The sequence below is a fragment of the Rhyacophila brunnea genome, unplaced genomic scaffold (genome assembly GCF_057557595.1).
Source record: "Rhyacophila brunnea isolate RB1 unplaced genomic scaffold, BYU_Rbru_1.0 scaffold_23, whole genome shotgun sequence".
In the NCBI taxonomy this organism is placed as follows: Eukaryota; Metazoa; Arthropoda; class Insecta; order Trichoptera; family Rhyacophilidae; genus Rhyacophila; species Rhyacophila brunnea.
In genome coordinates, this window is record NW_028232893.1 from 8,939,882 (window position 1) to 8,963,122 (window position 23,241).

Below are 23,241 nucleotides of genomic sequence, written 5' to 3' on the forward strand. Positions count from 1 at the left end.
AAAAGTAGGTATTGTTTTAAAAATTTGTATTTTTGTATTGTAATGATATTCTTTTGTAGCCGATGATTTGCATTAATATATTAATGAAGAAGTAAGTAGGTATTTAAAAAATATACAAAATTTCTAAAATACCTACCTTCCTACTTTAGAAAAATCACTTTATAATAAATAATAGAGAACATGTTTTCGAAGTTGTTATGATATCAAGAATTGAATAGGAATGTAAATTTAAATGTAAATTGTTTTAATTCATCCGAAAATACAATTTATTATAATATTTGATTTTTTTAATGATTTTATTTAGTTGTTCCAAGCCTAAGCTGATACAATTTTAAAAGCGCAGCAACATCGCACGCGATAGCCATAAAGAATTAGAAAAAAAACACAAACCAAAACAGTGTTTTATTCTGTGCGAGTGATGAAGCGTACACTGTTTTTTTATTTGATTTTTAGCGCGAGTAATGGCTTTTCTATACTCTTTATGATCTACGTCGCGATCGCAAATTTAATGACGACTAATTTCGTGCCCGATTTTATCAAAAGGAGCAATGGAAAACATTTGCAATTACTGCCTACAGCCTGGAAACGTGAGTAATTCCATTAATTCACTGTCAAATCCAGTCGAATGGAATTCTTATACCATAAAACGATTATTATGGTTTCTTATTCTTTCTCTCAAATCCTTATTAAAATACTTAATTTACAACATTCCGATACTAAAAACAAATAAAAGCATTAAACGCAATTCTTTTCGTGGTTTTAAAGTGAATCGGAAAGCCAAAATTTGGTATATCTTGAGATATTTCCATCTCTTCAAAGGCGTATCGAGTTTTTTTTTTGTCTCAAGCTCAATTTTTTTATTGTTCTTGTCGTATTCTTTTTTTATTCCGTACACGTCTACCATATTGGTGTTTTTTTGAAATTTAATACACGGCCTTCATTTATGAGAACGTTTTTTTGACAGTTGTATTTTATTGTTTTTTTTCTCGTCTTTTGACAGCTTTTTCCTACCCGAGAAAATTCTCTGGCCTGCATAAAATGTCAACCCTACGTCCAGGATCCCTCGTTCGGTGCTGATAGTAATGTCGATTACAGATCCATGCTGGAAAATCAAATTTTGGTGAGCAACAGTGCACGGATACATAAATATTTACATTTGCAATAATTAATAATCAACACAGATGGGAATGACACATTGGAATTATTGTTATTGTGTCAGATGCATTGATTTGTTTTTACGAACATGCTAACGTTCGAAATTCAATTTCAAATTTATTATTGGTCTGTTTAAAACAAAAGTTCCATAAATAATAAACGTAAATGGTTAAAAATAGGTAGGTATTTAATTTATTTATCAACAATTAATTTTAATTTAAAAAAATCCCAGTGTATCATAGAAATTAATTGGTTTTAAAGATTATCTGAGTATTATGTAATTAAGTATATTTAATCTGTTAATTCGTAATAATTTATTGTAAATTATAGTAGGCACCGGAGTAAATTAAATAGTATTTTTAAATTAAATCTAATTATTATTATAGGTGCCTTCGTGATATTAGTAGATAATTATGTACTCGTTACATAGATGATTTCCAACAAATCATCTATTTTATATAAAGCTGTTAGAATTTAATTAAAAATAATATGTTGTGTTTTTATAAAAAATGTGGGGCAATATTTTTTTTAAATTCTGTACAACGCTTTGCACCCAACCATATAAATTACTCACAAAATATTCACTTGCATAGTGCATCACTTAATATTAACATAATTCACCACTCTGTTGATGTGCCTGGTCTGATGAGTCCTCCTGTATAGATTGCCAAAAGTTGATAATATCTTCACGTATAGTTTTAAACGGTCATTTTTCCCGTCTAGTCTATTGAAGGGGAGTGTTTTGGTAATATAATATTGTCTCAGTTCTGGCGGAACACACTAACTGGAGAATACTAATTTTGAGTAATTTGACTTTGAAGTTGTTAAAATGTTTGAAATAATGGTCTATCGTGTGAGTTTATTAAGTAATCGTAAAAAAAATGACTTTAAAATAAAGACTGCTTATTTATTAAGAAGGTTTACAGACGGTAAAGTTTGATATAAGGAACATTTTGGTACTAACTCAATATGACATTTTTTCGAATTAGTGTCTTCTGCCAGAACAGTGACGATATGTGGATGATTTATTTGTGTGATTTTTAGATTCCGATTGGCGAAAATGACAATCTCCACTGTGGCTACTGCAATAAGTCATTTGAGAAATCGCTGCAGTATCAAAACCATATGCGAAATCACAGAGCCGAGAGAAAGTTTGTCTGTCCGCATTGTACAAAAGGTATTCAACTTCTTCACAAAAACTAACATCCGGTACTTAGTTACAAATCGTATACAGCTTCGAAAACAAACACTACGTATTCTTCTTTCATCATCATAAAAAGAACGGTCCGAAGGAACATGAGTGCCCTCATGATTAATCCGAAAAAGAGGATTCCAATTCTACACATATAACCTGATCATAAGCAACTGGGTTTAATCTACTCCTGGACGAAACCCTTTCAATCAATGTTCCCTACATATTACGTTGATTATTTGCGCAAAGAAATCTGTATATTATGTACTTTATAAAAAATCAAAATTCAGTTTACATGAATTGCTAGGCATGTGAAAACTTTCTAGAGCCATTCATATTTATAATTTTAAAAATAACGTGCACCTTTTCAGATCACTGAGCTTTGTGCACCAATCAATTTCGGCATCAAGGCGCACATAAACACTCGACATAGGGAAAACCTGCTCTTCGCTGTCAAAAACTTTATTAATTTGTTACGTGCGAGTGGTGGAGCATTCGCAATTATACCGCAACTGGTGACTGCATACATTGCCATTTCATGTTGTGGCCTTCCACCTCTTACACTGCAGTGATGCTACTTGCGACTGACAGTGCCCATATGGCATGAGTGGTACTTTGGTGGAACTAGGGAAATGGTATTTCAATCTGTGTTTGACCCAGTACGGAGACCCAATGTGTTTGGTAAATAACCTGACATGAAATATACCATCCACTTTGCGGAGGGTAATATGCTTGATTTTGGAGCGAAAATTGTAACTTGTTTACCTGTGGACTGAAGTGTATCTTGGGTACCACTATTTGTCAAGTGGTTATCCATTCGCAGAGACTGACATATCAAGCCCATTGCTGTTTTAGCAATTTAGTGACATGACTAATTCTCCTGTCTGTTTTAATATCCACTGGGTTCTTTTAATATTTTGTGTGATTTTTATTGATTGTTTGACCTTGTTTTTTCAGCTTTTTCACAGTCAAATAACCTCCGAGCCCACCTTCGGATCCACACTAATGAGAGGCCATATAAATGTAACGAGTGTGGGAAGGCTTTCACTCAGGTAAATATGTTAAATAATCATTGAACTATTGTGTCTTCGCCACTGTCATATGTACAGTATAACAAGAATTTCAAACAATATTAATCTTTCTCTAGGGCAGTGATGGAGTTGTTACATCTTTCCATAGTAATTCTTAGGAAATTGCTTCAAAAAATGAATGGGGAGAGTTTTACTAGCTACTGACTCACATGACTTAATAAAACATAATCTGAACATACATACTTCTTCTTCTTCGGCCATATCTGCCCCTTAGTAGGAGTTTCTGGATACCACGAGGCACCTCCAAGAATCCCTGTCGCTCGCCAGTCTTCTTGCATCCTTCCAGGTCAAACCAGCGTCCCGTAGCTCTGCCGTATACACTCCATAGATAGTATTTAGCAGCCTTCTAGGACGCCGTAATGCGGTTGGCGTGAACAGGCAAGCCAGGTTGAAATTCTCTTCTGGCATCCGCAGCATGTGGCCGAGCCAGGTCCAATGTCGCCTCTTCACTCTCAGCGTACATACATGATTTGAAAACATCTCATGCATATACCCACTAGAAAAAATCTTTTTTAGAAGGAAAAAAAAATACAACACCTGACGGAACTTGAACCTATATCCGCTGGATTCACGTCAATGTGCTTTTCCAATTAAGCTACGGGGATCCTACTTAATTACGACGATTTTAAGTAGTAGTTAAGTGGGTATATGTATTAGATGTTTTCAAATTATGTTTGTTCAATATATAGAATGTTACATTCTCAAATCTTGTGAATTATTCGTTGAATAAAAGAAGTAGTTTATAATACATAATAATATGATTCTAGCTTATTGATCATTTGCATTTCTCCAGGTAACGAATCTCAACAACCACATAAGACTGCATACGGGCGAGCGACCCTTCGCGTGCACGGAGCCGGGCTGCGACAAGGCCTTCGCGCAGGTGACCAATCTCAACAATCACCGTAAATCTCACATGCGGGACGGCCGCAACTACCGCTGTGACATCTGCCACAAGCTGTTCGCGCAGGCCGGCTTGCTCAACCTGCACAGGCAAACTCACAACGCTCAGCTACACCCCGTGCCGCTGGGCAGGCCACCACTTGCGGGGAGATTGCCGGGGAGGCCTTCGAATAGGTATCACTGTCACTCCTCATTAGAAATCTTTCTTATTTGCTGTAAATTCTTTATGCATACTTTACCAGGCACAACGCATTAAATGCCAGAATTTAGTCATACTTATATATTATTATCAGCGATGTGGGGATGGAGTGTTTCACCATTTCTTCAGACAATTTTCATTAATATTATGTTACACACAATACTCTCGAGTCATGTGAATAAAGAAAATTATGTCGCCTTTATTTTTAATATGGATATAAGTAATTGAAAACCAGTAAACTGGGCTAAAAAAATGTGACGGAAGCGATTAATCAGTTCAATTTCTAGTGATTGTTCAATGACTAGTTCAAGTGATTATGGAAAAATGTATTGATCTTTATTATCATGTTTTGATTTTTTTTGTCTATCAATAGTTGTTATCATGCTGTTATGAAATGCTAAAACAGTAGATGTTTTAAACCGCTAACGTGGCACTATTTTATTTAGCACTACACCACTGATCTTCGAAAGCTTAAGACGGTACTTCAGTGAAACAGTAAATAATTTTCAACTATAGGTGCAATGAAATTTCGGACTGGCTGGCAATCGTAGAGCGAAAGTCGAGCTGTGAACACGTCAATTTATTTTGTGATGGCGACAGGGGAATTAATTCTTAAACCGTGTAAAGATGACTAAAAAACGTTACCCATTTACTTATATATTATAATTATTAGTAATAGAACATTAAACATAACATTAAATAGACGCATGTTGACTTTTTATGACAAATTATATTTTGTTCTGCACGTGTCATTTGCACAATCTTCGCTTCGCGTTGTCACAATCGTTTTAGACCGTACCCCAGCTGAAGTATAGCCTTAAGTAACTGAAATCGGCCATTTAGTGAACAGTGATGTCTCACTTAGTGTCAGGATTGAGAAACTCAAGTGAAAGCAGTCAAATTTGTTTATTGATTACCAAGTATTTTAAACCGTATCGTCTCTTATACGTATGTGGTACGGTCACTTTATCCACTGTACGTGCATTTATTCAATTAAACCACTAAATTTAAAAGTTTATGTTGACCATGCACCCATTTATAATAATTATTCAAAACTTTTTTTGTTGAATGATAATTTTAAAATATTCCACTGTCCGAACTTTTTACTCTAATGAGCGAAGCGAGTCCAAAATAATTACAAGATAAAAAGAACTTTTTATATACAACGTTTTTAAATATTCTGTTGAATTATTATGCTCAATATGCTCAAACTTGTACTTGTTAGAATAAAAAACAAACAAACAAACAAATATATAATACTGAAATGTCATTTTGATTTCCATAGTAACGCACGTATATATTAATAATTTAGTTGCTAGGACCACCCACTTAGCAACCAATAATAGTGGATTGGATCACGGATTTCTTCCGAAATAACTTTTCATACAAAACAGAATTAACTGAAAATAAATTCAATTCTGCTTAAAGATGGGGTAAAAGTATTAAAAGAATGCATTGGCATCGTGTTCTGATATATTCTAAAAGTTTCAAATGTCTAGCTAGTCGGGAACTTAGTTAAAAATCGATTGCAAGATTTGTACTGGATAAATAACCACCGGACAAATAAGAATACGAGCTAATAAAAACGTAGTAAAATGAAAAAAAACAATCTTTTGGTGCAGTTTTCTATCGGAAGTTGACAACCAACTTGCAGTTCACCTCCTTATGCTTGGCCAGTTGTATCAGATCGTCATTGCCTTGGACATTGAACCACTTTCAGAGGTTGCATAGCCAAGAGAATCAATCTTCTACCTATACTTCAGCTACTCTCTTTATTTACCTGCATTATGAGATAGAGTCAAGGCCTGAACAATAACTAACTGTAAGTGTGAAAGAGAAAGCATTTGGCATGCGTATAATCTCCGCAATATGCGTTAGAGTAAGATGGAAGACATGATTGTGTGAGTTAATTTTTCAGACGTAGAGCCGGTAGCTATTAGTTTGACGGATCCGCATGGAGCAAACACTGCGAGTATGTGTTGCTTAAATATATTGTTTTTATGTGCGAAATATAAAGTTAGTGGTAAATATTACTAGTTAATAATAATAAAGTTGAGGGTCTACTGTGCGTCATACACAAAGAAAAACGGCTTCATATAGCCGGACAATATGCACTCGCTTTAGTATTATTGCTCTGAGGTTGGAGTAAATCATCCGTTGTTCAATCAATCGTTGGAGAAAATATAGCTGATTTTCTGCTTTTGATGTTGGCTATAAGTGTTCTTGTCGTATCGGTCGATACAGCCACATCTCGAAAGCCTCCAGTCTTATGGTACATTCCTTTATATAAATAATTAATATTAAATATGCTATTCTGATTTAAGTTATTGTCTGTTGCAGGATTAGTTATGCGCCGGTAGCCTGTCAAGACTGCGGGGAGAGTTTCCTCCACGAGAAGATGCTGAGGAAGCATATGAGAGAAGACTGCAGAGAAGCCAGATTGTCCATGCCCATATTTCCAATTAAACCTGAGGCACGCAGTCCAATGAGAGGTTAGTAGACATTATTTTCAATTGAAAATCTATAACGAATATACACGATATGTCCGCTCGTTATACGGCGTAAGCATTTTTTCGGTATTGCGCCATTTCGATTTATATTTGTGGTGATATATTATCGACATCGAGAAAATGTATATTCTGCCTGAGAAGATATGTTACATATTATTGACTGCTTAATCCGCAAACCAGCTGTGATTTTGATGGCATTTTGTTATTAAGCACGTTTTTTATGCTCACAAAAAATTTCACTAAACCTATAAATAAATGCGTTATCGTCCTTCACACAAAACAGCTAACTGCAGCTGCCAAATTTCCAATATTGTAAATGAAACACCTCCGCTCTTTATATAAATTTTTATTCAAAAGGGATAGTATTACTGAAACATTTGTAATGTCGTTGATTTGGTAGCTACAGTTATTTTGTGAGTTTGCAAATTCGTGTTGAAACACAGATATGACAAAATAACGAAAATGCTACGTTGAACCATCTGATGTTATTTTTCAACAAAGACAACCCAACACGACCTGTATTACATATTAAGCCAAATGTGTTGTCATTTCAGACTACATGCCAAAGAATCGGATGGCGTCCGACGCGCCTTTAAAATGCCTGTTTGGCGACTGTCCTAGATACTTTGAGGACACGCCTACCCTCCATAACCATCTCGCGAGAGACCACGGACTGACGATCAACTCCAACAAAGCAAAGCCAAAACACGCACTCTTCCAAAGTGACGAGGTATGAATTGCGTTTATATTATTTCCTTCCCGAGTGATGTGTACCATTAATCAATTAAATTCGTTCAAAAAATCGAATTATGCAAAAATTCGAATAACAGCAGGTCTATTCTCAACTGTTATCACTTCAGCATGTTTCCGTTCTTTTTATTAGTCAAAATTAGCACGGAAGGCATTTTATAAACAAAACAGTTATCGGCCGCTATCTCTAATTCTTAATACGGTGAAAATTTAGATTGGTAGCTATGACGGTCAAATTCGGACGTGTTCGTGCTGCCGAACACAAGCAGATAAAGCCGAACGAGCGCCATCAGGTTGGTAATGAGCCGAACACAAGAATTTTGTATCGACACGTCAGCATAACCTACAATTTTCTTAATCATGTCATTGCGATCGCAGCAAAACAGTCAGATCTTTGTGTCTTAATTCTCAATATCTTAAATTGACATACTCTGTCTCGTTCTCAAAGTTAGCACGGCTAAGCGAGGTGCTGTTAAAAGATATCACCTTTTGACAGTTCAGACGGTTAAGTTTTTTACATAATTATCCGCCAGAATATGTGATATATTTATCACAATTAGCTCTTTTTCGATGTTGCATGATATGTTAAAATATTTAGCTGGAGTTACAAATGAACAAAAATTAAATTTAAAAGTTTATTGTCTTTCAGATCATAGAAATCGATGATGATGATTCACCGTCGAATCAAGATCATTCGTCACAACCGTATAATATGAAGGTAATCATTGTATTTATTCTATTTTCAAACGGATTTCTGTAATTCTACTATTTGATATTACATTATATACGTATTAGCATTTATTGCATACATACTGATAAATTCATCTCCATTTTATCCTTATAAAGAGTTTTCTGCGGAAGAAAGCATTTTTCAGTTTTCCTAGTCCTTCATCCGAGAAGGCCTAATGCATTTATATATACTTTTTTCGGGAGTTGGAGCAGGAAATGAAACATGAGAAAGTCTTTCATTCGTTTACTCCCCCTGCCAGTCACGCTGTGCCGTGCCTTGCAGACTTGCTATATGATTGTGGATGAAATGTGTCAGCGATAATTTCCACACCGATTCACATATATATTTATATTTACATCTTTATTTTTCATACAATTCAATAATAAATAAAGGCATCGTCGTGATGGTTTTGCTAAATTATTTCGAGGGTTTAGTGCTCGTTCGCAGTCTAGAAAAATGAGACTGTGGCAATACCCACTGTTAGAAGCCAATTGAATTTAAAAAAATTTTGAATTTCCATTTCCAGATGACATCAGCTGAAAAGATGAACGGAAAGTCTTCCGTGTCCATAAACCAACCAAAATGGGAGAAGGAAGATAGTATAGCAAGTGAAAGGTGAATATATATTTTCCCATTTAGGTACAGTAAAACCTCGTTAGTAAGAACACTGATAATTCGAAATTCGCCGTAATTCAAAATTTTATAATACGTAATACGTAAATATACATTGCCATTTCCCAACTGAAATGTCAACTGAGACCGAACGGACAACTAAACTGATCGTCTAAATACTCCGCCATTTCAAAACTGAACGGACCAAAATGAAAACGTTAGACTGAACGGACAACAGAACTGACGTCTAAAAGGGCCTTTATTAAACCTTTCTTGACAGCAATAATAAAGAATATGACTATATATATGTATTGAAGATGGTATTTTTATTGGTTACAGTGACGACGGTATCTCAGATGATGATGAAGATGATTCAGGAAGTTTAAATGGAAACAAAGGAAGTGGAGTCAGTTCGTATGATAAAAATGAATGCATACTTCCGGAACAGGTAATTATTACTGACCGTAATCAATATAAAATTTCGATATTGACAAATTACAAATTTAAAACGTTCACGACATGACATAAAAACTACATTTAATTAAATATACAGGGTAATTATAAATAATAAAAAAGTGCGTAGAAGCACACCGCGTGAACTAAGTAGACCCTGTCTTACCAGTCTTGTAAAATGTCCACCAAAACCAGGCCTGGGAAAACTTTTTGGATGAAGGGCCCAAAAATACTATTTTTAGACATACATTATTTATTATCGTGAAAAAGCTTCCAAATTTTTTTGATTCATGCATACAAGCTTGCAACTGCAGGATAATACATGTTTACCCGTACATTTTCTTGTTATGGCCGCGATAATACTTACTGTCTACAGTAAATCCATGCATGTGTAAACGGGATATAACATTTTTAGCAAATAACAAATCGAATTACTATTTTTTTTTCCTTTTCAGATGATGTTGGTATGCAATATTTGCTTCTCGACGTTTGACGATCCCGTTTCCCTCGAGAGACACGCCAAGAGCAAACATAAATAAAACATATTATATTTATACATATTGTCTAGTCGTAAGAATACCTATTCTTTGCGTCGTACTAAGGTTAGGTGATAGGGATAATCTCTCAGTACGCTGTAAAACAAAAATATTGATCGTTTGTTATTTTTTCCTGTCAAATTATCAAAAGAGATTATGCCATTCAAATCAATCGTCACAGATTACATGGACAGATTCGACGACACACTCTGACCATCTGAGAAATGTCGATTTGAATCTTTTTGATGTCGAATACAAATTTTTATTCAACTCTACGATTTGGCTGATAAGTTGGCTTCCGTGCACAGTTAACAGACAAAAATAATATGCTAGTAAATACAATCGGCAAATTGTTACTTGTCCAAAAACGTTTCAAGCTAAAAAATGTGGGACAAAACTGTTGGGTGTGGCCACCAAGCCGAGCTGACGAATAGATATTTTTTGGTTTATTTATTTTTTGATATATTTTTTAACACTATAACAGGCCATGAGGCCCAATGACAGTAGTGTAGCGAGACAGTAATGTGGTAGTAGAAGTGAAACAATTAAAACACCAAAGCTTTGATAAAATCACATAAATATATTGTGACTTCACTAGGAATCGAATCCGGAAGCCCCCGGATGAAAGTTTCAAACAAGCGTTGAGACGATCGAATTGGTATCTGAATTGCTGTATGTAATTGCTAACGACGGTCGAGTCTGTTCTTGTAATCAGTGCATTATTAATGTGAATTGCCCAGTTTCAAAATCTACTAAAAAATCTCAAATAAAATTTTTAAAAAATTACAAACGGATGTGTCATTAATTACCTGAAATATGTCGAAATATGTACAGCTTATGGCAGATGCATATGAAAATAGTGTGAAGTTTGCTACGGTAAACGTTAGTCCTTGAGTCTTTTTCCTCAGCATTACTATGAAATATTTTCACAACTTAACTTTGAAATTGCGTAGATTGCGATTTCTTCTACCGCATACAAATTACTTAGGTAAATTTTATTATTTATGGCTGCTCGTACATGAAGCCTATTGCATCGTTTTCTCTCGCTTGGCGTCGCTCTAACTATGTCATATTTTCTATCAAAACTATCGAACTTCACCCTTATGTGGGTATGTTTATAGTAGAAAAGATTTTCCTCTTTGGTTTTAGTAGTTTTTGAGATTGGAACCAATATAATCCTTTTTCACATAGCAGACCATTCATACTAACTTCAATTCGTATAATAAATTATAACTGAAATAAATTTTATCAACTGTGCAATTAAAATTATCGTTTCAAATTATTTATATTAAATTTTTATAATGGCGTCTGTTGTGAAATTTATCACTATGCGTATGTGCGTTGATACGATGCCTTTCTCATCCGGACGCACACCAAAATTCATATCACAGTGTTACGTTGGAAAAGTGCGTCATTTGTAACATAATTATAATATTCTTATACCTACTCATATAAAATATTCCTATTTTAAGATTATATGACAAATGTGTAATACATAATAAAATTAATTATTATGTACATAGATTAAGCCTGTAACAATTAATAACTATTGTGTTTATTATTTATCTTGCCATATTTTGAAAGCCCTATTTATAATAATATATATACACTAATTGGCAGTGGCGAAGACTACGGAAACGATTATTTACCGTTAACTTTGAAAAATCGTTTTTAACTACAAGCATTTTAAATACAGTAAAACCTCGTTAATAAAAGCTTTTTTTCCTATTGATTGTATGAAAATTAAAATTATTGGAGCTGTAATTACATTGAAAAAATGTATGGAAAAATACGGCACCATCTATCGAACAATTATCAAAGCTGTACATTATCGCACTAAGGCGATTTTTTTTAGTATAGTTTGTATGCTAATATTACAATACACCACCACGTTCGATCCTAAGAGGAACATATCGTCTACTTAATTCTAAACTATTCTAAACGCCAATTTTTCGAAATACTCTTTTTTACATCAATCGATTCTCTATGAAATTTCCAACATATCTGTATAAACCTAAATGAATAGGATTATATTGAATTTAAGAAACAATTATTCTCATGCCACTTCTTAAGTATCCTAAGTGACATTATTTGCCAATGTATTGAATTTTTCATAAATTTGAAATTGGAAAAAATTCCTCAAAATTTGTTGTAATTTGAAACACAAAAAATGTTTTTTTAATATTTTGATATTACAGAACTAAATCGAATTAAGTATAGGTTCATTATTTCTAAATTTCGCTTTCCTGCACTGAGGCATTTAGGATAGTTTAGAATTGAATAGACGATATGGGACTGACATTAGCCACTTGCTCAATCTGTTTGGTTAGATTCTGGATCCATACACACATTAAAAAATAGCATGTGAATTTGTCAGACCCGGGATTCGAATCCTGAAAACACGATATTGTATGCCAGCGTGTTACCGTTCGGCCATCGGTAAATTATTATGTTGAACAAAATAATTATTACTTTTAAAAATATTACATATTAATATGTACCTGTCATAATGACTGTATGTGTATTATTATTTTCGGTTACCCATCGTTTACCTCCTTCCAACAGCCACTCTTCGCCACTGCTATTTTGGTGAGTGATTGATATTGTTTTTTTTTTTAATAATATCGATCGATTGATTATAATGTTTTTAGGGAATTTTGATATTTCCAATAAGTTCGCTGTGCGCGGCTGGTTTGTTCGTGACAGATATTTGGCTGGTTTAATTGGACCACGTTTTTAAGCAAACCCATTCTTTTATTATTAGCATTAAGTTGTCATTTTTGAAAACAAGCCATACTCGATGAATTTTGAATGTGTTGCGATTGACGTTGGAAATTTAAATGCTGGAAAAGAGAAGTCACTTTTACAAAGCAGTAAATTTTATTTGGTTAGATCAAAGTTTTATGAAATTACTAGAAGGGTAATAGTAATTTACCTTTACCATTCTAACCGGATCATATGAGTCAAAGAGTGGAGGTTATATTGGTAGACATTTTTTACAACGAATGATTACTAGCCACTCTCCCTTGGTCTCTTACAGCAATTAAATTTCATAGTGTCAGTACAGAGTCTCAAAACTGGAAAAATAATTAATCACGAGATCATAATACAATATGTACAGTTAACTCTCGATTTATACAGTTGCAGTCTCTTCAAATGTCATACAGTGTGTATCGACGATGCGGTATTGTACATCCTTTATGTGTCCTGCCCGGTGGAGTCTTTCGAACTTTATAATTATCACATTATCCAGCTAAACACTGTAGAGTTCACAGAATGGACGATGAATCATTCGGAATACCCCGCGCCAATCAGTGGCCGGTTACACGTAAATTGTACGTATTACATTTCACAGTAGCACAGTTCGCCGTGAGCTTTCTTATCGGAAAGAGATGACCGTATCCTATACGGTCATCTATGATTTTGGCAAATTTCATGAATGTAAGAATGAAAACCTAACAAATAATCCAGTATATTGGCTATTTTCAAAGCTTCCTGTAAACCGACAAGAACCGTGTTTTATTTAGACATGAATTTTATGTCAGTACTATACGACCCAAAGTGGTTGGACGGTCTCTAATATACGACCATATATTTCCGATACAACATTTCACGGTGATGTGTGTTACGGCAAACTGCGTATGTACAAATTTCTGGATACAAATCAGTGGAGCATCGAGCCATGTGCCAGCTCCGTGTGACAGTGTCAGATTAATGAGAGCTTACAGCCGTATTTTTATTTTTTCCTAACATGTACTGCACATTCGAATCGTTTTCTTAACACGGTGTTTTGTCACATGGTTAATACGGCATAAATTGAGAGTCAACTGTAATATTATTTTATGAAATACATAAAACTAAAATATATTAGAAGTAAAAAAATAGGGAAACCTTTTGCTATGTCACGTATTGTTTTGACTGTATTTAGATATATTTATTTGTATTTGTGCTGTATTTATGTTTTTAAAATTCATAATAATATGAAAAGGTTCGCCCGTATCATCCAAATGTGCGAATATGCCAAATTTTTTACATTACTTTCAATTGATCTCAAAAAATATGTGTCGAAATTTTCAATTTTATATTATTGTACGAACTAATACTTTATGTTAAACGATTATTTGATTTAAGCCATGAACTCCTCAAAAGGATTTATTAATAATATGGATATATTAAAGAATTAAAGTGTGTCGAACATTTCTAATTCAATCACCCGTAATTCGAATTTTGTTGTAATTCAAAATTTTAACCACTGCAAAATTACTATTATGTTACATTGACTTTTCAATTATTTAAAGTTAACTTATTGCTATACATTGACATTAAATACGGAAGGTTTCCTAGTTCCACGGAGCTTAGGAATGAATCTTGCAGGACACGCGACCAGTTACATGTAAATTGTACGTATTACATTTCACCGTAACACAGTTCACCATGAGCTTTCTTACTGAGATGAAAAAATACGCGTTGTTTGTGGAATATGGACAATAATGTTCCAATTCTATTAGATCCTAACCATAGATAACAGACGTATATATATAGATTCGTAAGTTCCATACAAGAAGATGCCCCCTGTAATTAGCACCATCTATTGGCGTGACTAGAAGTTTTGTCTATGACAGAACCATAGATCCGAACCCAAAAAAGTATTTATAATTATAAATACGAAATTGTGACAAAAATGAATAAAAGTCGATATTTCAATTCAAATAGGTACACTTTATTGCAATGATAATAATATTGACAAATTATGAATAACAACATAAATTTATGAGGGCATAATTATGTAATAATAACGCACTCCCACCGTGGAAATTATTTGTCAGCACTTCCTGTCAGATTGATGACTTCTTAATTATTTGATATTGTGTTTCATTATAAATTTTCATCGCTTGCTGTTATTCTCGCAGTAAAACCCCCAATGATCGACAACATATTGATGTAGATTCTGAAACAATAATTTTTAAATGTACTTTTTTTTTTCTTTAAGATTTGCAAACGTGAAAATTACAATAGGTAGGTACTATCATTATTTCGATGCCACGACTGCAAAGAAATTTCAAGGGACATACAACTGTATATACCTATAAACATAATATTATAATAAAAGTAGACTTACCCATTAACTTATTTAATCAGCTATCGGATTGCAAAACCTTTTTATCAATATGGTTAAAAAACGCCGAACAGCAATATTATTCAGACACTTGACATTATGTCAACTCGAAAAATATTGCACGACTGCTTTTGTTTCGAAAATATCATATAGAATTGACATGAAATTTGAAAAGACTGATCGAAAGCTCGAATGTTGATTGGCTGGATCATGGGTGAGCTCTGATTGGTCATGGAAATGGCCTTGTATCATGCGACTTCGTGTGTGACCGTGCTGGCATCTATTCTGAAAACTGAGTATTTCTGATGTATTAGGTGGTCACGTTCGCTATATGGAACTTTCACCCCCCTGATCCTAACCCAACCTAACAAATAATCCAGTATATCAGCTATTTTCAAAATTTGTTTGCTGCTTGCTTCCTGTAAACCGACAAAAATAATACGACCCAAAGAGGTTGAACGGTCTTTAATGTACGACCATATATTTCCGATACAATATTTCACGATGGAAGTGTGATACGGCGAACTGCATACGTACAAATTTCCAGACACACACGCGACCATGAATATAATTGACAAATGATCAGTATTTATGCTATATTAACATTACTTTATTATTTATAGCTAACACCAGTAAATCAAAATTTTCATAATTCGAATTATGGGTGTTGTGATTAATGCGATTTTTACCCATTATTGAAATCCATGGCTGCTAGTAATAATATTATATTTTACGACGCAACACATTGCATTATTTTACGTATACGTATTTCTTTTTGTTAGCGAACTAGATATTTTAAAAATTAACACCAATAAATTCTACCAACTAAATGTACTTACCCGCTAATAAACTTTTTTTTTTAATTATTACGCGTAAGTATATTTTGAAGTAATTCGTAATTCTAACTGTAATTAAAATTTAGTATTTTGGAATGTGTGTGTGCAATTTATATTAATTTTGTGTATATAACCAGTTTTTGATGATAATTATTGTCTTGTTCATTTGAGCTTTAAAAATCGTCACTGTTCTGGCAGAAGACACTAATTCGAAAAAATGGCATATTGAGTTAGTTATACCAAAATGTTCCTTATTTCAAACAATACCGTCTGGAAACCTTCTTAATAAATAAACAGTCTTTATTTTAAAGTCATCCTTTTTACGATTACTTAATAAACTCGCATGATAGACCATTTCAAACATTTTAACAACTTCAAAGTCAAATTACTCAAAACTAGTATTCTCCAGTTAGTGTGTTCTGCCAGAACAGAGACGAAATATGGTTGATTTTGTCCATATAAAAAGTCTATGATGAAAATAATGGTTTTTAACATGTGCAATAATTTAGCGGACTTATGCAAAAATGAACTACAGCAAAAGCGATTAACTATGAATGCTCATATACTATTTTTTCGCATGCATAGCTAATCGCATGTGACTCGTAACACTACTGCTTTCATACTAGTAGTGTTATCTGTCGCCTAATATTGCCGCGGTTGAACAGCCAACTTAAAGGTTAAGGCATCTCTAAATTAATTGAATATTTCAATCTGAAATTATCGTAGTTAGTTCCGTTTCTTGCATAGGTCTGTGCCTTTGTTCCGTTCTTATTTTGAGAAAATGCAATATTTCTTTATTATTTTCTCCGTCATTCGTCGGAGATGTCATTTTATTTCACGAGTTAATATGATAAAATATTTATCGACTGCATTTTATTGCGTATTATGTATTACCAGTTATATTGTACGGTTTGTATTAATAGTTGATAAGATAGGGAAAGGTCTGCATACCCTCCGCCATTTAATGGATGCAAACAAGCATATTTAAACGATATTTTGACAACCAATAAAATGAATCTGAAATGAAAGAGTGGGATTCGAACAGACAGCTTTCACTTACCGGATCAGAGTGCTCTTTACCTGTGTTTAAGAACAAGAGGTGATTTATGTGACTTGGGCATGTGTTTTAGTGTGCGACACTCTACACCCTTGAGGTCCAGTCCGCAGGACGATTGTCTCCCACCCTAGGGTGAGGACAGATGGAAGTGGGGTGATCTTATGCTCTGTCACTGGAACTTGAGTAGTAATAGTAGCTCCAATTCAATTAACTGCTAACAATTCCTATTAACTATGATATCTGAGGGCTTAAAATATTCCATCATAAAATGGTTAATAGATTTTTCTAATAGGAATCTTTGTAATGAATTAAAAAGTTATGTATTATCGATAAAAAGAATTCTACATTCTTAAATCTTGAATATAAAATAATTCAATTCAGAACTATTAACTATTAATAATTTGATAATTCCCGATACCAGTGATATCATTCATTACCTTGATTTAAATTACAAACCTCGTAACCTTTCCTTGGTGGTATTTGATATACCTCAGATAGCATAGTTATTAGAAACGATACTCGTGAATCATAGAAAGACTAATATGAATCATTGATAAGAGCACTCATCCAGACAGTGAATGTTGTGAGTTTGAATCCCAGATCCAAATTTTTTTCAAATCTGTATGTGTATATGTATGAGAACTCGCATTGTCTTGATGGAGGATGATTTGACGCCGACGGTTCTTTTTCCTTATTTCACCAAAAACTTTCTGAGTACTTTGCGCTTAAAAATGTCAAACTTCAAAATACAGAAGTTAAATTGCATCTATCAATACCAGTGTTGCCAATTCCCGAAATATAAACGGCTACCTATGTAAGATTAGTACCCTTGATTTAAATTACAAAGTGCCATTTCTTGACAGAAGATCAACAGGTGTTCTGAACTGTTAATTATGACAAAATACATTGTCTTTTTTTGTGAAAATTGATATAAAGCCTGTATACATTAACATCAGCCCTTGAATGCACAAGGCCCTGTGTTCAATGCCCGGTGAAGTTACAATGCATCCTTGCATTTTTATTAAACCTGGATGTTTCGTTTATAGATTGCTTGCATTGAGTTTCCAGTAAATGGCGGATATGTAAGCGGACTTGAAGCATGATAATATAATATAATAATATATATATGTATAGTGAAAATATATGTAAAGATTCGGATAAACACATTAAAGTTCCTGGGACGGTTAAAATTCCCTTAATAAAATTATATAATTCTAGAATGTCATAGTGTAATGTATATTATAATGTTATGGTGAAAGGAACCGCAATGATTATTATTATTGTAAATTTTGATGATTGGTTTGAATCTCATTTTAGTATTTTTTTGCATAGGTTTATATCGTCAGTCGTTCGTAGGGATGCCATTAATTATATATAAACCAAATAACGGGACAGACGGTTGTTGAATATTTTTTATTTGTGAATTATAGCTTGACCTTTTTTTTTCGTGCCGGGACTTCAATGGATAAGTTGGAAAGAAAACAACACACCTTTTCTCTGCTTGTACGATTGCAGAAATTACATTTTATAAACTGCTTACAGACCCACAAACTTATCTAAAGAACGGACAAAAATGGAACTATTATACCCCGTTTACACGTGCATGGATTTACTGCTGACAGTACGTATTATCGTAGCCATAACAACATGTATTATCATGCAAGTTGCATGAATCAAAAAAGTTCGGAAGCATCTGAATTCTCACGCGACAGTTGGGTTTTGTTCTATATCTGCGCCTGTGCAGTAGAACGATAGTGGTGAATCTGTCAGTATAAAAGACGAACTACACCACGCACTAATTTTGAGGTAAACTGATTTCACCACCTGTCAAATGGTACCATAAAATGATAACATCGCGTCTCGTTTACTCTTGAAGAATGAGATTGGGGAGACAGTCAGTACGTGTAAACAGTTATCGCGATAGTTTAAAATACACACTATTGCAGCAAGTAAATCCATGCATGTGTACTGGCGCTATTACGCCGTATTGAATACGTCATTCCATTGTCAGATTCTGTTCAGTTGCGAGTCTTGATTGGGTAGTTTTCGACTTTTGCTCCCCCGTCAGTTCTTCAGATAAATTTGTGGCACTGTAATCATTATTATGGACATTCCAATGTTCAGAAAGATTATTGTCTATGGTTACTATCGTCGACTGCTTACATCACGTTTATTTCAGTGGTGAAATGTGGAGGTAGGCTGTTAAGATCCGACATAATAGTGCACACTAAACTTTGTCAGTCACACATAATTCTTTTCATCGAACCAAGACTACAATGTGTAGTGTTTGTTAGTTTTTAAAGTTCAATTAACTAAACCCTGCCTAATTCAAACCACAGTAGATAATAAATATTCATTTATCTATGAAATATCTACAATTATGCCAAAAAACTATACATAATTTTAGATATTTTATAGATAGAACAATATTTTTTATCGATTATCGCTATCAACCAACACCATCTGTAAATATGTATTCTTAATTCAACGAAAACCAATAAGTATGACCAGGGAACTCAGAAATAATGGGAATAACGGGTAAGGCGATAGCAGGTAACCGACTCGAGTAAGGACGAATCCTAGTTAAACTTACACACGTGTCAAGAATATGTTTTACGTCGAATACTGAAATTGCTCTCGGCTTATGCATTTACACTCATTTAATGTTGGTGTATTACACACACTATTGTATTCATTTTCGTAGGACACTCACACATTCAAAACACTGCATCAACATGCGGCGTATTGAATATAGCCTATCGGTATTCTATTTATTATCTGTTCTGTGAGTATGACTAAAAAAGTGTGCAATATTTTTGTCGGATTGCCCATAGTATGCTATGGGTTAAACTATTATGGTTTGATTCAGGCAGGGTTTAATTAAATTTTAAAAACTAATCAGCACCATCTGCAAATTGTATTTTTGGCTTACTGAAAACAAATAAGTATGACTGACAATGTTTAGTATGTATTATCTATGTCGTATTTTAACAGCCTACCTCCACCCCTCGCCACCGGTTTATTGTTTCACTATGTCTCTCTTAAAGGTAACTAAACCAATCATTTAAAAGTTAATGCAAATCGTCATTGAAACTACAAAAATGTGTTTTAATCTAAAATTGACATTGAATGCCATCTAGTGGCCGTTGTCAATATCTACCCGTCTTGCAAATGATGTAATCCAAAAAAATTGTAACATTGTTAAATCATGGATGATTTAACTCCATAGCCGTAGATTTTTACACAAAACTATAATGCTTTTTGTCTCTCCTGTAAAAAAGTGTTATTGGAGTTACACGATTTTCTAGTTTCAACGACAAAATGTCGTTTACCACGAATGTTATATCAGCAAAATCCTTTAAACCAATACTGTCTCGTGAAACCCTGGTCGAATGGCATCTCCAGTCATTACTTGGTATTAATTGACTATGATAACATTTTTACCTTGTATATAATTTAAATGTTATAAGAAATAAACATCTCAGTAATATTACTATGAAAAAATATATAAGACTATGAAAATTATAATTCCTTTGTAACAATTACTAGTAATTTTATCATTTCTCTGTTTTTGTTGTGTGGTAGCTATTTACTAAATTAATATTTAATCACGACTGAAGTTACGCTTGCGGGTTGAAATTTTCACAAGAATTATCGTTTGTAATAATGAATTATTCTTCTTTCGTTGGTGGATAACGTAAAAATATATTGTCGAACAAGAACTTCATGTCCACGTGATAAAACTGTGAACCAACAATCCCCTCCTGTGCAGCTAATCGAACTTGCGTTTTTAAATTAGGAATGTCCCCAAATTTATCATTTCATTTTACGCTCCCGTGGTGTACGGCATGGGCCCCACGTCGTGAAGCGGGCCCCCTGGCTAGGATCTTTGGCGGGCCCCTCTACCTATCGCAAAGGATAAAGGCAGTGTGATGCTTTACAGTAGCGTTTTCCAAATAGTGTACGCGGTAAAATTAATGTGTGTGTTTAGTGTTTTATTGTATATTTTAATACATCAATTGGAATTATGGAGATGTCGAGTATTGATACACAATTAAAAATTGTATCGTACAGCCACATAACTTTAAATAATATTATTGAAGGAAAATAGCACCTTTTTTTACTATTAAAGCAAATTTTTTATGTGTGTTTATCTCACTTATCTGGTCGTCTCGCCTCGCCGGGCTCTTCTTGAGCCCGGGCCCCCAGGCTAGAGTCCTGTCAGCCCCCCCTTGTGGGGGCCATGGTGTACGGATCTATCAAATTACGTAATTTGAAACTTTTTTATAATTAAAATGTCTAAAATGATCAGGAATGATGTTAGAATTATTATTAGTAAACTTTTGGTTTATTGCCAAGAAGAAAAGGAGTCGCATCTAAAAAGAGAGCCAATACTTTATTTAAACACGTCACTGAGAAGTTTTCTTTATGCGACTACAGCGACTTCCTGTTATCGCCGATTTCTTGTTGTTGGACTATAGCGTCATGTGATATCTATTTAATATTTCGGATTAAAAACCTTTCGGTAATCTATGAATCATACCTGAGAAAATTTGCATTATTATTAGATAACTAATTGTTGATTTAATGTCACTGTGTTTAATTTTTTAGATTATGCAAATCGATCGACAGTGGCTAGCAATTTAAGTTTAAAATCAGACGAGATAACTCGCAAAATTTGTATGTGCGGCCTGTCGATTTTTAACAACGCATAACGTTGAGTGAAGCTCTTACTACAATCACTGTAATGCTGATGATTTGTGGCTTAGTATTTCATAATTATTCAAACAGATGTCACTGTGTGTTTAATTTTTTAGATTATGCAAATCAATCGACAGTGGCTAGTTATTTGAGTCGGATGAGATAACTCGCGAAATATTTAATTCTGTCAATCACGGCCTCATAGAGCGAGAAAACTTGCTGAAGGCATAAAACCGGTTAACAGTTTTATCATAATGTGAACCAATGTTTGAAATTTTATTTTTACTTCCACCACTTAATTGCAGTCAATTTGAATCAATAAAACAGATAATTCTTGTGAAAATAAAGGGTTAAATTATAAGTTTTATGCCATAACCTTTTTTAAGTGTGCATGCCTGTCCTTTACGATAATATTATTATTTAGAATAATAAAAATACTATCATTTTATTAACTAAGGCTTTATACCATAAACAATATTAATAGAGAAGAGAAATTGATTGTTGAAACTGATTACAAAATATTTTATATCAATATTTATATATGAAAACACTTTTTCTGTTCTGTAAAAGTATCTTTATAATGTGACAAAATATCAAGATTAAAAAATTATGTTTGTCCTTCTACAAAATGTGTTTTATTTTTTTAACCCTAGTAAATGCTCCATCTGACAGTAATTCCTCATACTTTTCTCATTCTTCTTCATCAGCGCAATAGTCTAAGGCAGGGTCGGCAAATCTCGGCTCGCGAGCCACATGCGGCTCTTTGGGTATTGGCATGCGGCTCTTTGCCAAATTCCCAATTTTTACAAAATCTTTTGCAAAATTCACAATTTTTATTTTTTATCATGGATTTGTACACTTATTATATTATTTATAATGACATTATGATACATGGCGAGACTAATTTTTCCTCCATGATGGTTGATGCAAAAAGGTATGATTGTTGTTGTTTTAAATCCGCCTATTGTAACTGTCAACAAATAAAAATTTTCTCCATTTGATATTGACACGAGCACTTTTAAAAAACAATTTTATTGGTGGATTTAACAAGCAAAGAGTTATGGAGCTCCAAATTTGTAGGTCTTGCCACCAAAATTGAGGATTTGGAGAGAGAAAAATGCAATTTCACAACACAAGTGGAGTGCTCTAAAAGATTGACATAAGGTAGATACTACGATTTTTAAGACATGGAATAGCTTTCCTAACTCATATTCGAGTCTACATAGTATGTATGTGAACAATCATTTTCAAACATGAACAATATAAATAGCATTTAGAGAAGCCAAATAAGCGATGAGAATTTGGAGTCGCGCCTGAAATTAAAAACTACAAGTTACATACCGAACGTACTGAAACTCTCCAAAGAAATGCAAGACAGATAGGTCATTGTTTAATGCGTG

At 33.8% G+C, this 23,241-nt stretch overlaps 1 protein-coding gene across 1 annotated transcript; it reads left to right on the top strand.

The window, feature by feature from the left end:
• Positions 1–396: 396 nt before the first annotated feature.
• On the top strand, positions 397–10,906 carry LOC147069436 (uncharacterized). The gene is made up of 11 exons (XM_085950449.1): positions 397–587; positions 1,001–1,120; positions 2,200–2,332; positions 3,305–3,399; positions 4,232–4,515; positions 6,881–7,032; positions 7,605–7,780; positions 8,450–8,518; positions 9,057–9,145; positions 9,482–9,590; positions 10,051–10,906. The coding sequence occupies exons 1-11, from the start codon at positions 549–551 to the stop codon at positions 10,132–10,134; spliced, it is 1,350 nt and encodes a 449-aa protein (XP_085806575.1). The 5' UTR covers positions 397–548; the 3' UTR covers positions 10,135–10,906.
• Positions 10,907–23,241: the final 12,335 nt, after the last annotated feature.